At 41.9% G+C, this 15,480-nt stretch overlaps 1 protein-coding gene across 2 annotated transcripts in view; it reads left to right on the forward strand.

Annotated features, from left to right (window-relative positions):
• LOC122815107 (epsin-3-like) overlaps positions 1-15,480 on the forward strand; it is a 544,822-nt gene that overhangs the window by 285,095 nt on the left and 244,247 nt on the right. For both annotated transcript variants that reach the window (XM_044087349.1, XM_044087350.1), the window contains exon 3: positions 1,580-1,698. In XM_044087349.1, the coding sequence (XP_043943284.1) occupies positions 1,580-1,698 (119 nt within the window). The remainder of the gene's footprint in view (positions 1-1,579; positions 1,699-15,480) is intronic.

Consider the following 15,480-nt stretch of genomic DNA (forward strand, 5'->3'; position numbering starts at 1 on the left):
AGGGTGTATGCCTGTGACACTGACTAGCCAGTATCTGGTAGTGACTAGGAAGTTGTAGGTTGGCTTGAGTGATAGCCACCTTGCTTAACTTGGTGAGAGGGCATGGCAGTCTTTGACCCTGTGCTGCCCTCTAGTGAAAGCTAGGCAAAACAGTGCAATATGTTTATCCTTAAGCTGGATGGGGCAGGTATGTCATCTTGTCATGTCCAGAAAAGTGTGTGTGCATACAGTACTTTGTAGTGTGCCCTGCCTTTCAAGGGATTAGATATGTAGGGCATAAAATCTCTACTGGAAGAGTGGATGATGCTGTGCCTAGGACACTTTAATTCTTCCTCCAGCTCCACTTAAACCTTCATAAAGATCAGAGAGCGACATCAGCAGGAGTAGATAATCCTGCAATAGGGGACATCCCCAAAAATCCATATGTTGTCTTGTTTATTGGATAACATTTTGAATCTGTATACAGTTTGAAAATCTTAATAGAGTTAAGACTTGTCAACAAGAAAGTATCTTCCCACATTTTTGTACTTAAATAAGTAATACTGCGTAATGTATAACATACAAAGAAAATGTAAAATTCAAGTCAAGAGTTGCATTTGTAGTGCTCTTATTGTTTGTTTGAAAAGGTAGTTTTTCAAATTATTCTGTTTTAATAAACAGAGGATAAATTAATGTTCTACATGTAATCATTTCCATCATCTTCAGATTGTAGCAAAAAGGATTTGACAGTGTCTTTGTGGCATGACTAATCTTATTTTCAGCCACCACTGAGGCTGATGTAGATGTGATACTCCCCAGGATTCAGTAACGCCTACACCAAGTGTACACTGTTCTGAGTGAACAGACAACACAGACATAACTCACACCTTCCTCCTAATTTTAGTTTTCCTACTGATTTTTTTGCAGCTTTAAATATTGACAAGGATTCATAAAGGTTACCACAAAGTGTAGACTACGTGTACACTTAGTGTAATCTTTCTGAATGACTAGAAAGCACAACAAATGTGGTAGGGATGTTCTTGAATACGTACCATGGACACTTAGTGTTGGCTTTATTGAATGTGGCCCACTGTGTTTAACAGATTTCTTTCTGCTTTTTATTTTGCATGATTTAAAAAAAAAAAAAGTATATAGCAAACACAAATAAATCTCATTCATGTAGATATAAAGGGGAACAAGTTGCTAGCAGTTTAACACCAGCCTGTGAGCTGCTAACAAATGTCATACTGTAATGTCCTGGTTTGATACCTTCCATCTTAATTTTCCTAACTACTGTACGACTCTGAGAAGCCCTTAACTTAGCAGTAGTCCTAAGCTTCCCCGGTAAGGAACCACTTGTGCCTTTGCCTGCACCTAGTTAACACATGGATAAAATACAAGGAATTTTATAAAAGAATAATTCTTTCTTTGACTTTACTAATTTAATCAATTGAAATTTATAATTTTCCTTTAGTACAATTTTATTATATATAAACTATGCAATCTAAAATGTTAATATTCAGCAAAAAATGGTCTTGATGACTTTTATGTTCAAGGATAAACATGGCTTAACATAGCTGAATTTTCTCTTATGTTACAGCTTCATCTTCATCACCTAGGTTAGCTGCAGACCTGGAGCAGGCCCGTCCTCAAACATCTGGGGAAGAAGAGCTTCATTTACAGCTTGCATTGGCTATGAGTCGTGAAGAAGCAGAAAAGGTAATACTAAGAATAAGTATTTCATTTTTTCACTTACGAGTACTTCACGTATTTACTGCTTTCTGTTGACCAGTTAAGTCCAAATGGCTATGATCCCATTTTCGGTGGTGGCCCAGGGAGAAAATCTCAACATAAGTTTACATGAAGTATTACATTATTTTTATATATCGAAGTCAAAGCAGGACAAAAAGCATACGTAATTCATGAATGTATACACAGTTGTCCGGTATAATAGTAGTAGTTTGCATATTTACAAGGTAAATATAGACATAACCTTTACAGGAGTTTAAGGGCTTAGTATAAAACTAAGAGTCGTGAAGAATGGAAGTATTACAGGCAGACACGAGTTTTAGCAGGTAACCATTTACATGGAGAATGAATGGCCGAAAAAATGGTCTTGAGTATATCAAGTCCAAGATAACTATTTCACAGAATATACCCTTTTCTCTGAAGTATGGCGATCTTTGAGTTAGTCTATATTTTATGGAGTGTGAAGGCTTGACCTCTCCCCCATATCATGGGGTGCAGGGGAGCTTGCAGAAAAATGAGTTTACAGGAGAAGAGGGATCTTCGTCATTTGCTCTATTCCTGGGTTTTCGGTCTTCAGCTTGTCGGCACTTGACATTTTGAGTGCTGACATTTCAATAGGGAAGCATTTAGGTATTATAATTGATTAAGAATGTCAAGAGGTTATAGGTAGAAGATGTTATGGAGAGACTGAATATGGAGAAAATGAGACTCATAAGAAGTGAAAGAGAGATGGGAGCAGACGGACCTAGTTAAGCTGTAGTTGAGAGTGGTGCCTAAGATTTATAATTGAGGGGTAATGTTGAAGTGTGGGTGAGGTCTTGTGTAATCAGTGTGTGTGTGTGTGTGTTGAGTGGAAATTCTATAGACTGTAGGGTGTAAAGTGGGATAAGAAAGGGAAAGAGAGAAGTAAAGGATGTAGAATACTTTAGGTGACAGAATATCTTTCAATTACAAATTTCTGCCCGTTTTAGCTGTAGTGGGAGGGAGTTACATGAGTCTGAAGACAGATGAGATGGTCTACTGTCTGTTTCTCTACTCCGGGGGCCACAGCATTGAAGCATAATGAGTAGAAACCTTTGAAAACAGGTAGCAAAAATTAATATTGAAATACTGACAATTAGCATTTTCATTTCACAGATGGCATTTAAAAACTAACAGGAAATGTGAAGCATGATTTTTGCTGTGTCATTAAATATCTATCTTTGCAAAGTCTTTTAAATAATTAACAGGGTGGTGTTTCATGTAACTGCTGTTATAATTACTAAAGCAGTTTGCTGTTGGGTCCACATGAGTAGCAGAAGAACAACCAGAATTGTTAGAATGAACTTAAAAGTGAAGTATTTGTATCCCTCATTCAGGAGGTATGGGAATTGTGACGCAGCGAACAAAATGATCGTCTCATGGGAATTAAGATGGGTGGCAACCCAAGATAAAAATCAATAACATTGTGTATTAGACTGCTCATCAATGGTGCAAGAATAGAATACTAAATCCTGTCTTAAGTTTCTTTTAATTTTTGAGAGGGAACATCCTGCTTTGTAAATAATGTTGTTCATGCTTTCTTTCTGGAGAAAGTCCACTGGTACTTCTGTAATATCTAGAGAAGGCTTAAGAGGTTTCCTTTGCTTTGAGGGTGGTTTGCTGTGAAAACAGTCTGAAAATCCATGCTGCATAGGATTTTCTTGTTGCTGATCTCCCCCAGAGGATGCAGTTCTCTCAAGCTGCTGCCCTTTCTTGATGTCTGTGATTCTTCTTCCTTTACCAGATGTCATTGAAGGCCCAGGTTATGGGACTGGTCCTGCTCATTTCCTCTTTTTTTGAACCCCAAAAGGTTGAAGGATGTGGTACCCCCAGGAAAAGTGTGTTATCTTTCTTAGCTGTGTGCTTTAGACCATGTACTCAAGCACCAGGTATACATGTCTTCATCCCAGACTAAATTAGATGGCCGTTGTGCTCTTATGTCCACCAGCGCCACTGCTTTCCATTTTCAGTTTTCATTGCCACCTCTCTATTTTCTTAGGCTGACCCTAAATGGGGTTGAGAATTGAGGACTCATATACTATCCCATTATAGTGATAAGATCATAGGACATTACTAGACTATCAACCCAGAGGTAATTTTAAGCCTAGCCATTTCAGCCCATTGCAATACCATAGATGTACTAGTCAGTACCCAATAATGCATTTAGTGATGACTGCCCATGTTCAGGAGAGTTGTGGGCACTATCCCCGGTAAGAATTTATGGTGCCCCATCCACTCATCCAGGTTCCTCTTGAACAGTGTCATAGTGGTGCTCTGCTTCACATGAATTGGTAACCTGTTCCAAAGACGTGGCAGTTGCTGGCAGATAAATCTGTCCCTCCAGCATGTCCTATTTAAGTTGCAGGCCATATTTAAGTCCCTGGAATGGGTAGCCCTATAGCCCATTTGATTTAAGGATATGCAGTAAGTTCATTAGGTTTGGCTCTTGGGTTGTGCTGTAGGCCAGGCATAAGTCTCCCCTAAGAAGTCTATACTATATGGAGTATAGTGACAGGGACTTTAGTCTGTCCGTGTAAGGCACATGCTGAGGCCCTTGATCATCTTTGTTAGAAACCTCTGAGGTCACTCTAATTGCTGTAGGTACTTAGTACAGTACATACCTAATGAGGAGTTTTACTCCGTTATGGTCTGGATAAGTGCTGAGTATAGGGAGGATTATAACTTCTTTTACTCTCGAGGCGATGCCTTTACTAATCAAGTGAGCTATGTGGAAAGCTTTCCTTACAATGGTAGACACATGGTGGTTGAAGTTAAGGTCGCAGTCAACCTTTGATCCCAGATCCCTTATCACTTCATGGGTACTTAGGGTATAGTTTTTGATGTGATAGTGTGAAGGGACATTGTTTGTGCTAAAGGGAATGATGATGCATTTCTTTGCATTCAGTTTGAGACCATGACTAATGCACAAGTCATTGGTCTGAGTGAGACCATTCTGGAGTATACTGACATCATTTGGGGCTTCAGTAATTGCATCTAGTTTGCAGTCGTCTGCAAACTTGGTCAGCTTCAACCCTTTAGCTTTGTCCTGAATGTCTGAGAAGTATATACCAAACAGTAGGGGCCCAGAACTGACCCCTGTGGCACCCCACTATTAACAGATCTGCTGGCTGATGTGGAGTCACCCACTTTGATAGTGTGTGTCCGTTTTGTGAGCCAGTTGGCAACGCACCTTACAACGAAGGGGTTTACATTCAGTTTGCTAAGTTTATCAGTAATGTCTGAATGTGGGATTGTGTCAAAAGCCTTTGCCAAGTCGAGGTATGCTGTGGGCACAGATTTCCCCTCATCAGTTGCCTTGGTCACACTTTCAAAGAAATCCACCAGATTTAACAAACAGGATCTGCCCTTCATGAAGCTGAATTGGGTAGGATCCAGAGTTTGCAGGTCACCTATGATACATTCCATGGTCTTACAGATGATGCTGCTCAGACTTATGGGTCTGTTGCTAGGCCAACTTTGTGGAGGGGAATAACTGTAGCTGTTCTCAATTCCGCAGGAACAAAGCCTGTGGATAGGCTATGATTAAAAAGAGTACTTAGTGGTGTTGCTAGTTCATGTTTTAGCCTGTTTAGAAGACAGTCTGGAATGTTATTTAGTTCCACAGAGGCCGTGTTCTTTGCTTGGACAGGGCTTTTGAGGACCTGCTCTTCACATATATAAGGTGAGGGGGAAGTTTGGGGGAGAGTTTGTTGCAAGTTAGGAGGGGAGAGTTTGTTGCAAGTTAGGAGGGGATAAGGGAGTGAAATTTTGCCACACCTATCCACTAGCAAGTTTGCTATCTCTGTGGGGTCAGTGCATGTGATACCGTTGGCCACCCATTCTGCACATGCTTGGGTCCTACCCTTTAGGATATTCCCATCATTATTTTATGTACTAGCTGAAATCCCATAGCGTCCAGTAACTGAACATATTCTTGAGAATGTCTGTAAGCATGCATCATGATTTTGCTATGAGGTACAATAGATTGCCTTTAATAACAAGTTTAAACACAGCAATTCCTTTGTTCTGTATGTGACTAGAATTATAAAAGTGACCTCTGCGAGGATGCACATGTTCACTTCTTTACTCTTCTCGATAGTAACCTTTTCAACATTAGATGGACCAGCCTCTGCTAATTGTACAAGTTGCCTGGATTACCATTACTACAGTAAACTATCATCACTCATTTGTTTCTTATCCTCCTTATATCTATGCCATCAGTTTTGTGTTGTATTCATCCAGATTGTCTTAAGTAAGAGTTATGTTGCGTGGCCAAAGATTGCTGGTAATTCTCTGCTTCTAGGATGGTGACCTTTCATGGTAAATCAGCTTTTCTGCCCTCTTGACCTGTGCTATTGTTCTCTTGTGCTTGTGTTAGGGACACACTTGATGAACTGCTCTGGGGGGTCAGAGTGATAGTAACCCAGAATGCCTTCCTTGATAATTACGATAATTCATTCAAAATAATCTGAGAATTTAAAGTGAAACAGGAATGCTAGGACTACCCTCGAGCTAGGCCTGGGGTAGCTAGGCTTAATCAAGTTAAGCTTGGAAAAAAAGCTATATGGAGCTGTTTTGTGGGCTCACCACCTGTAAGGGGGTCAGTTTGATGGCATCAGATGGCAGGTAAGAGCAGGACTGATTAAGGTTGACCAGACTCTGGCAGTACGAGCTGGCACTTTGGACACATGACTTCACTTGTGCACTGGGGAAGAAGCAGAGTTAGTGCATGAGAATTAAAAAAAAATGCAGTTAGATGAAATTAATTTTCTGTATACAAACGCTGATTATGGAACCAAACTTCTTATGTATTATTCCCTCAGTGCTGTGTGTCCTCTGCTCTGGAGTTTCTCAGAAAAGGCCTTGGGCAGCTTGGGGATACTCACTAGTACCCAGCTGTGTGTTGTTTTTTGGAGTTTGTGCCAGTAAATGAGATGGCTCCTCTTAATGTAGCTGTGAGTTGCAGAAAGGCATGCACTTCCCACTTGTTTGAAGCTTTCAGCCTCAATGTAAGATCCATAGGTGTGGTGCTTAATAGGGCATAAATCTACAGATCCTGTAGTTCTGTTGGAAGAGTCCGCTGACTTTTTAAACAGCTTGCTGTGGTGACAGTCGCAGTATTGGTACACCAAGCAGGGTAAACCAAACTTCATCTGCCTCAGAAACAGTCTCATATTCATCCTATGGAATTCCCCAGATGTTCCAGAAACAGTCTCATATTCGTCCTATGGAATTCTCCAGATGTTACCCGTTCATTCACTTTTTTTTTAAACAAGGGAGTGATGATGATATTTTGAAGGGAAGGATTGTGAGGATCAGCTTGCCTTACCTGAACTTTCGTGGTTAATTACTTTTGGACTTGCGTGCTAGTCAGGATTTGTCTGTAACAAATAGTGTTTGAGCATAGTGAGTCTCTGTTCTGATGACTTCATTACAGAGACAATACATTCTGGATACTGAGCCGTCAACTGCTAGTCATATTTGGTGACAAGTTGGATCAAGTAGCTGAGGCATCAGCTGTTCAGACTTGGGAAAGTCAAATATATAATGGAGGCATTCTGATAATGTCAATCTTATGCTTCTGTAAATAATGAATTCAACTCTTGCCTTCAGAACAATTCTTGTGTACCTGGGGAGGTCAAGGATATGCAGTCTGAATGGACACTATTCAAGACCTCAGCAGTTCAGGTGATGGTAAGGATATGTGGCTCAAATGTGGTCAAAGCTTGTCATGGTCATAATACTTCAACCTCCTATTTGACACCAAAAGTAAGGGAAGCTGCGACACTGAAAGTCCTTAGATTTGACTGTTAGCCAGAAAAGTAGCAATTTTATAGTTGCAGGAAGAGTTTTAACAAAAACCAAGGAGAGTGACGTATGGATGGCCTTAGAGGTTTTAGCAAACCAGGAGCTCAGGAGAGGGAGAAAGGATGTTGCTGTCCTCAGCAATGGAAAGAAATGCTAACTTTATTTGACGAGACTAAGAAGTCGAAGGGAACATTTGAAGGAACTGCTGAATCTAATGAACATGCGTTCCTCTGAAGAGACTGTTCCAAAAACTGTCCAAGGAAGCAAATCCATCTCGGTAGATGAGAAGTTCACTGTGGTAGTTGTCTTGCCTCAATGGAACTGTTAATGGTTCAGTGGGCATTGCTTGGGTATCATGCCTGACGTGCCTCATCTGTGTTGCTGAGACATTGTCCAGACTGGCAGATGAAGACTGTGATCTCCATTTTCAAAAAGGGAGACAGGAGAGTGTGTTCAATTACAGTGGCATTAACTCCTCAGCTTCCATGGAACAATGAATCAGTCTTTTTAATCTTTCACAGATGTTGGAGGGGACATAGGACATTGACAATACTGTCCACATATGTTAAGTGGACTTAAGACATAGGGCAGTGTACCCTAAAATACCTTGCCTGTGCTTATAATACTATGGCATCCCAAGACTGCTTCTACATGACTTTCTTCCTTGTATACAAGATGTGAGCTGTATCCCTATTGTCAACACAGTGGGTGTAGAACTCTTCTGGGGTGTGCCATGTATCCTTTTCATTTTTTGAATTTTGTGTGAACTTTGTAAACAGGATATTAAACTGCAACCATGGTTTGGAGCATATCCAGTTTGCGGATGTGAGGGTGGCAGTTTTGTTTGAAAATGATGATGAAGTCCTCATAACTTTAAGTGACTGTAGATTCCAGGGGTCTATATTAGAGCATCAAAGTTTCAAAACTTCGAATGTTCTAACATCGACCCCTATTCAGCAAAAGCTGAAAATATCGAAGGAACAGAAAACCAAATTTTTTCCTAGGGGAAAGAATTCAGTTGTCCGTTTCTGTTGCTTCGGTATTTTCAGCGCTGTGGTGGAAAGTTACGGGTCGGGTTCAGGTAAGTATGCAATTGAGTGTGGGTTAGGTTAGTAAGGGCTAGGGTGCAGGTTAGGTATGTGTGCAATTGTGTGGACGTGAGGGTTAGGGCAGGGTAGGTGAGTTAGGGTTAGGGAGCTGGTGAGGTGAGTGTGCGATAGTGACGGACCTTAGGGTTTGGGTTAAGGTAAGTGGATAGTTAGTGGTGTGTGTATAGTTTAGTGTAGGGTTAGGTGTAAGATTTTAGGTGTATGTGTGTGGATTGCTGTTTGTTTGGTGTGCTTGTGTTGTGTGTATGTGTTTTGAAACAGCAAATTTTTTCCCTAGGAAAAAAATTGCTATTCTGTATGTTCGATGTTTTCAGCTTTTGCTGAATAGAGGTTGATATTAGAACATTCGAAGTTTTGAAACTTCGATGTTCTAATATAGACCCAATTCCAGCATGCATTGGAATGAATCATTGTTGTGTGTGTAACAGCTGGGATGAACAGAAGCATCACCAAATTGGAGGTCACTAGAAGAGAGTAGATTGCTGTCTGCTGCTGGGGATAGGAGACAAATAAAGTGTAGGAGTTAAAGTACCTTGGATCTTGTTTATGAATGAAGGTAAGGGGAATGAACAGATCAATCAACCGATTACTGCAATAGCAGTAGTACTGGAGCCATTGTACTAGACTATGATAGTGAAACTAAAACCAAGTCCCAGGACAAAGCTCTTTACTATTCCTACATCCCCATCATTACCTGCATTCATAAACTTTGACTAATGTCTGAAGGAATGATGCAAACAGCAGAAGTAAAGTTCCTTCACAGGTAACAATATTCACTTTTTGTGATAGTGTGCACTTTGTATTTTGGCTGAGTTTTGGAGTGCTGCCTCCACTCCCCTGAGCTCTGAGGAGTCATTTATGGTATTTTGGGTACTTTTTGAGGATTGTCCTAGCCACCTCAAAAAGGAGCTGTGCCAAGTACAGCCCACTGAGAGGAGACCACAGGGCAGAACCTGGCCACATTGAAATTGGAGGGATTACATCTCTCGTCTTGCCTTGGAACATCTGGGGAATTGCATAGGATGAATATGACACCGTTGCTGGGGCAGATGAAGTCATAGGTTCATAGGTTGGTACTAGGCTATCGGCCCTAGGGCCCTATACAAGCCTAGCCATAACAATTCCCTGGCTATTTCTTCCCACACTATTTACTTCTCTTTTACAATGCAGGCCGGTAGGCAGGTCTGCATTTTTCTTTAAAACGACTATGAAACTGACTAAAAGGTGAAGAGACACCAGTCATACTGATAACTAAGCTGGGGCAGGTAGCTAGGATAATCCTCACAAGTCTGTTTTATCCTGCTTCATGTGCCACCACTGTGACTATCATCAGATCAAGTTGTGTAAAAAGTGAATGACTGAAAAAATATCATGACAGTATCATTCATGAAGGTTAACTGTTACTACTACACATTCTGTGTGTTTGTTCTGTGAGCAAAGCTGCCAAATGTCTCATTGCAGTGCAGTTCCCCAGTATAACTGCCTTCAGCTGTGCTGTTTTATATTACTGAATCAAAGTGGAAAAGTTGAGGCTCCTATACAAGGTAGGGTCCATTCCAGCTGTAGTGTTAAAGATTTTCAGCCATTCATCTAATCAGTGGGTTACATGTTAAGTTGTTTTTGCTGTTAAAACTTTCATTTTGAAAATGACCATTTTTTAAGAGCTGTGGATGGATTCTATATCATATGTATTATCATAGCCTGTCTTTCTGTGATAATGTCCCACAATGACGTAACAAATGGGGAAAGTAAGAGGATGCTGCCTCTCAGGCCTAAACCACTGTGCACCCCACTCCACCCTACACACAAAAATAGAAATGTTATCTCTGAAGTAGTCGGTGAGCCTTTAATGTGTTTTTTTTCTTTTTAAGAAAGATGCTGCAGTAAGGGTGGGTACTTGTCTGAATTTTTTGCTAGCTAAATCATCAAAGGATCTGCAGTGCTGCATATCTTGGCTTTGGCTGACTTCCAAACACTTAGACAAAACATGTTTCAGCTGGTTTCTGAGATCAGATAAGCTTGTGTCAGATTTCAGGTGGAGATTCTGCACTGTTTGTTTTTGTGACAGATATGCAGAGAAGCTTCAGTTAGAGCTTCAAAGACGGTCATCAACGCTAGTTGTAATGTGGTTTTCAAAAATATTGGGCATTGCAGGAGCAGGTTGACAGGGAGGACAAATGTAAGGAGAACAGCTTAGTTGTCAGTATGACTGGTGTCTCTTCACCTTTTAGTCAGTTTCAGAGTTGTTTTAAAGAAAAAGGCAGACCTGCCTGCATTGTAATGGAGCAGGCAGACCTGCCTGCATTGTAATGGAGCAGGCAGACCTGCCTGCATTGTAATGGAGCAGCCAGATATTCATAAGCTGTACAAGCATCTCTTAGCTACAAAGAGAAAGCAAAACAAGTAAAAGAAAATAAATAGGAATTCAAGATATCGGATCCCCTTTAAGATATGTGATGGCAGTGAATGGAAAAAAGATATTTGTGCTGATGGCATGTTCATAGGTAGGTACTAGGCTATCGGCCTTGGGGCCTATACAAGCCCAGCCAAAAAGGTACCCTGGCTTTTGCCACCCAAGGAAATTGTTTTCCTGTGCCACTGTCGAGCAGAGCCACAGAGGTGATCCCCGGGGTGAATTTCCTATTTCCCATCCAATCATCAAGATTTTTCTTGAAGAGTGCTAAAGAGGAGCTCTGTTTGATATAGATAGGTAGTTTATTCCAGAGTATGGGAAGTCTCTGGGACAGGAATCTATCCCTCCGGCATGTTCTGTTTATTGTGGTGATAAGGTTTAGGTACCTAGAGCGTGTAGCTCGGAGGGATTGGGATTTCTTTAAGTGGAGAATGTCCAACAGCTCTGGGTTGGGCATAGCTTTGTATGTTAGGCAGAGATCACCTCTGAGTAGGCGATATGCAATGGAGTAAAGCTGGAGTTTTTTGAGACAGTCTGCGTAGGGCATCTGTTTGAGGCCGGTAATGCTCTTTGTGAGGTATTTCTGCGGCCTTTCCAGTTGTTGTAGATGTGTGAGATACATACCAAAAGGGGCATTGTACTCTATAATGGGTCTAATGAGTGATGAGTAGAGGGGAACAATGACCTCTTTTTTTCTGGATGAGAAACCTTTTATGATGAGGTGTGCCACATAGAAGGATTTCCTGACTACTGTGGCGATGCGATTATCAAAGGAGAGACTACTATCCACCTGTATCCCAAAGTCTCTTATCACACTTTCGGTGTTAAGTATCCTACCACCTATGTTGTAGTTCATGGGTACAGAGTTTTTACCAAAGGGGATGACAATGCACTTTTTGGCATTGAGCTTGAGGCCATGGCTTTCACAACAGGCATCTGTCTCAGTGAGGCCCTTTTGTAGGATGTCCACATCATTAGGAGTTTCGATTATGGCTCCTAGTTTGAAGTCATCTGCGAACTTCGTTAGCCAAAGACCTTCTGTGTTAGCCTGTACTTCAGAGAAGTAGATACCAAACAGGAGAGGACCCAGGACTGAACCCTGTGGTACTTCACTTGTCACTGTTCTGAAGTCGGATTTGGAGTCTGCTACTTTCACAGTGTGGGTTCTGTCAGTGAGCCAGTTGGTAACCCATATTGTGACATAGGAATTTATACCTAGTTTAGTGAGTTTATCTATAATTCCAGAGTGGGGGATGGTGTCAAAAGCCTTGGCAAGATCTAGATAGGCTGTGTGAATCACCTTACCCTTGTCTACGGCTTTGGTGACTGCTTCAAAGAAGTCTATCAAGTTTAGGAGACATGGTCTGCCTTTTACAAACCCGAACTGGGGGGGATCCAGAGTTTGGAGATTACCAATGTCTTTGTTTATATGTTCCATGATGATACATTCCATGGCCTTGCAGACCAGGCTCGTCAGGCTAATGGGGCAGTAGTTCCCGGGGCCTGTGGTGGCTCCCCCCTTGTGGAGTGGGATAACCGTTGCTGTGCACCATTCAGCAGGCACAAAGCCTGATGTGAGGCTATGATTGAACATGGTACTTAGGTGGGGTGCCAGTTCATTCTGTAGTGTGTGTAGAACGCAGCTTGGGATGTTGTCTGGTCCCATGGATGCTGTGTTCTTGGCTTTGGAGAGTGTGGTTTTTACCTGTGCAGCCGTGATTACAGGAACTTTGCATTCTTCCGGTATAGAGATGAGAGGGGGGTAAAGTTAGCACTGAATCTATCTGCCAGGATGTTGGCAATATCAGTTGGGTCTGTATATTTAGTGCCATTGTGCTGTAACTCAGAGCAGATCTGAGTGTTGCCATTCAGATTCTTGACATAGCTATAGAATGCTTTGTGGTTATCTTTAGAATCAGCGGTGATTTTGTTTTCGTAACTAGTTTTGGAGGATTTTATCAGGGATCACAGCTTCTTACTGAGGCTGACCAGGGAACTCCTCCACTCGTTGGATTTTACTCTCTTTTGCAAGAGTTTCTTCCTTCTGTTGTACAGTTTGTTTATGGCAGGGGACCATCAGATTGGCTTCCTTTTTTTGGAGGATAACATCTTGGTTCTGTTTGGGATAGCACGATCCATGCACTCATGTAAGTGCTTATAAAGTGCAATTGTGTAGGATTCAGTAGTCGTAACTGTATTGTCCCTCTGCATGGGTGTCATGAAGTTCACCACTTCTGTCTTAAGAAGCATGAAGTTGGCTTTGGAGAAATTATTTACCATGGTTTCCTTAATGGGGGGTGGAGGCAGGATGTGGATATCTAGGGTAATTAGCTTATGGTCGGATCGGACCAATGAGGCATTGACTTCAGGTGTGGCACACCGGTCACTCGTATTGGTAATGACTAGATCTAGGATATTGTTGCCCCTGGTGGGGTTGTGGATAAGTTGATCCAGGGCATTGGAGTTTATGAATTCCAGAAAGCGTTGAGCAGAGGAGTTGGTACATGAGTAGTTTTCCCAGTTAATGGTGGGGTAGTTGAAATCGCCCATTATTAGGGTGTTTGGTTGAACCCTAATATTTTCCAGTACATCAAGCAAAGAGGAGTGGGAATCCTGGGGCATGGTGGGTGATCTGTAGCAAGCTACAATTTGGATTGCAGTTTTGCCCAGAGTTAGTTGCACTTGGATAACCTTGGCTGCAGTATGCTGAGCAACTATCCTGGAGATGTGGATATCCTTAATGAATATGGATACACCTCCACCTTTGGTGTTCCGGTCCAGGTTACATGGCCGAAAAGTGTGGTATGAGTTATAGCCTGGTAGTGCAGGGGTGCTCTCTGGAGCCTTGAACCAGGTCTCAGTCACTGCACAGATATCGATGTTCTCCATTTTAAGGAGTGCCTTGAGTGAGTGCATTTTGAGATTTAGACTTCTGGCATTGAGTAGCATCACCCTCCGTTTTTGCTTGCCTGTTCCTGTTATGGTGGTCATTTGAACCTTGCCTAAAAAAGGCACTATAAGGGCGGCAAAAACCTTAGCCAGTATCTGGAATCCCAGGGGTGACAGGTGCAGGCCATCTCTGGCAAAGCATCGTGATCTGTCGACCATGTCATCCCAGACAGACAGATACTGGATCCCTTTAGAATGCCACCAGAAGCTTAGCCAATTATTGAAGTCAATCATTTTGTCCTTGTACTGCAGCATCATTCTGGGTGATGGCAGAATGCTACTCAGGGCTAGGGTCATACCTGCCTGGGCTACAAGATCGGAGAGCTCTTCCATGTCTCTTTTCATGTAGTCCAGGGAGGTACGTCTCAGGTCGTTCACACCAGCATGGACAATGACAGAGTCATATTTGTACTTGTTGTGGAGTGACCTGAGTGCGTGGGTTATGTGGCAGATCCTGGCACCCGACAGGCAGCTGACCGTAACCTTCTCCTTGTTTAGCCTGGTGAGTGGGACATCAGTGTGCCTGACTATAGAGTCGCCTATGACTAGTGTGTTGGGTACATTGTTTTGCCTTATTGGCTGTGGTTGAGTGGCACAGAGTCTGCGGGCTATGTGTCATTTGGGTTGTGTTGGGGGGGTGGAGGTTGCTTGCATTTCTGCTTTGGAGGTCTCTGTTGCTTGAGCAGATTATTATTGAGAGCCTCCGCGAATGTTTTTGTGTTTCTGTGTGTGGATTTTGGTGGTGTAGATTTAGTGAGACTATGTGATGAGTGTGGTGTGGTGCAAGTGTTTACCTTCTCCTCTTGACTGTCAAGTTCATTCTTGATTGGAGAGAGCTTTACCTCCAGTTTGGCTAGATAAGTGCATCTCTCACAGGTTGTATTGTTGGGTGGTAGGAGGAGAGGGTTGTCTGTGTACATGAGGCGCTTTCTACATTGCCCCAAGATGCCCAGATTTATCAGATAGACAAGAGAGACCACTGGGAGCTGACCCTTGGACATGCCTGAATAAAAAAACTATTTTCCTCTAGGTAAGTGAGGAAAGTGAGTACAAGAGCTGTTTTTCTCTAAGCAAGTGAGGAAAGCAAGTACCAAAACTGCTTTCCTCTAGGTAATGAGGAAGGTTGAGTGTTGTAGTAATTAGTAGGTTATTTAGTACTTACAAGATCTGAACAAGTGCTGATCACGAATAAGCAAATTCAAGTTCTAAAAGTAAGAATCTGTATCTGGACTAAACTATTTACAGGAAAGGGGGGAAACAAGTGCAAATGTGGGCTTTTAAATCAGAAAGTTGAGAGAGATGGAAAAACTACCCAAACGGCCAAAAACTTTAATTTCAGTTTATCAAATAAAATCAGACTTCGTCCACCATTTCTTTTTTCATACAATTTTTTATCCCCCTCCTTACACGCATGCATACACTGTTTGGATTAACCTTTCTCCTGGTTAGTTT

The sequence above is a fragment of the Protopterus annectens genome, chromosome 11.part0 (assembly GCF_019279795.1).
Source record: "Protopterus annectens isolate FY-2018-M chromosome 11.part0, PAN1.0, whole genome shotgun sequence".
In the NCBI taxonomy this organism is placed as follows: domain Eukaryota; kingdom Metazoa; phylum Chordata; order Ceratodontiformes; family Protopteridae; genus Protopterus; species Protopterus annectens.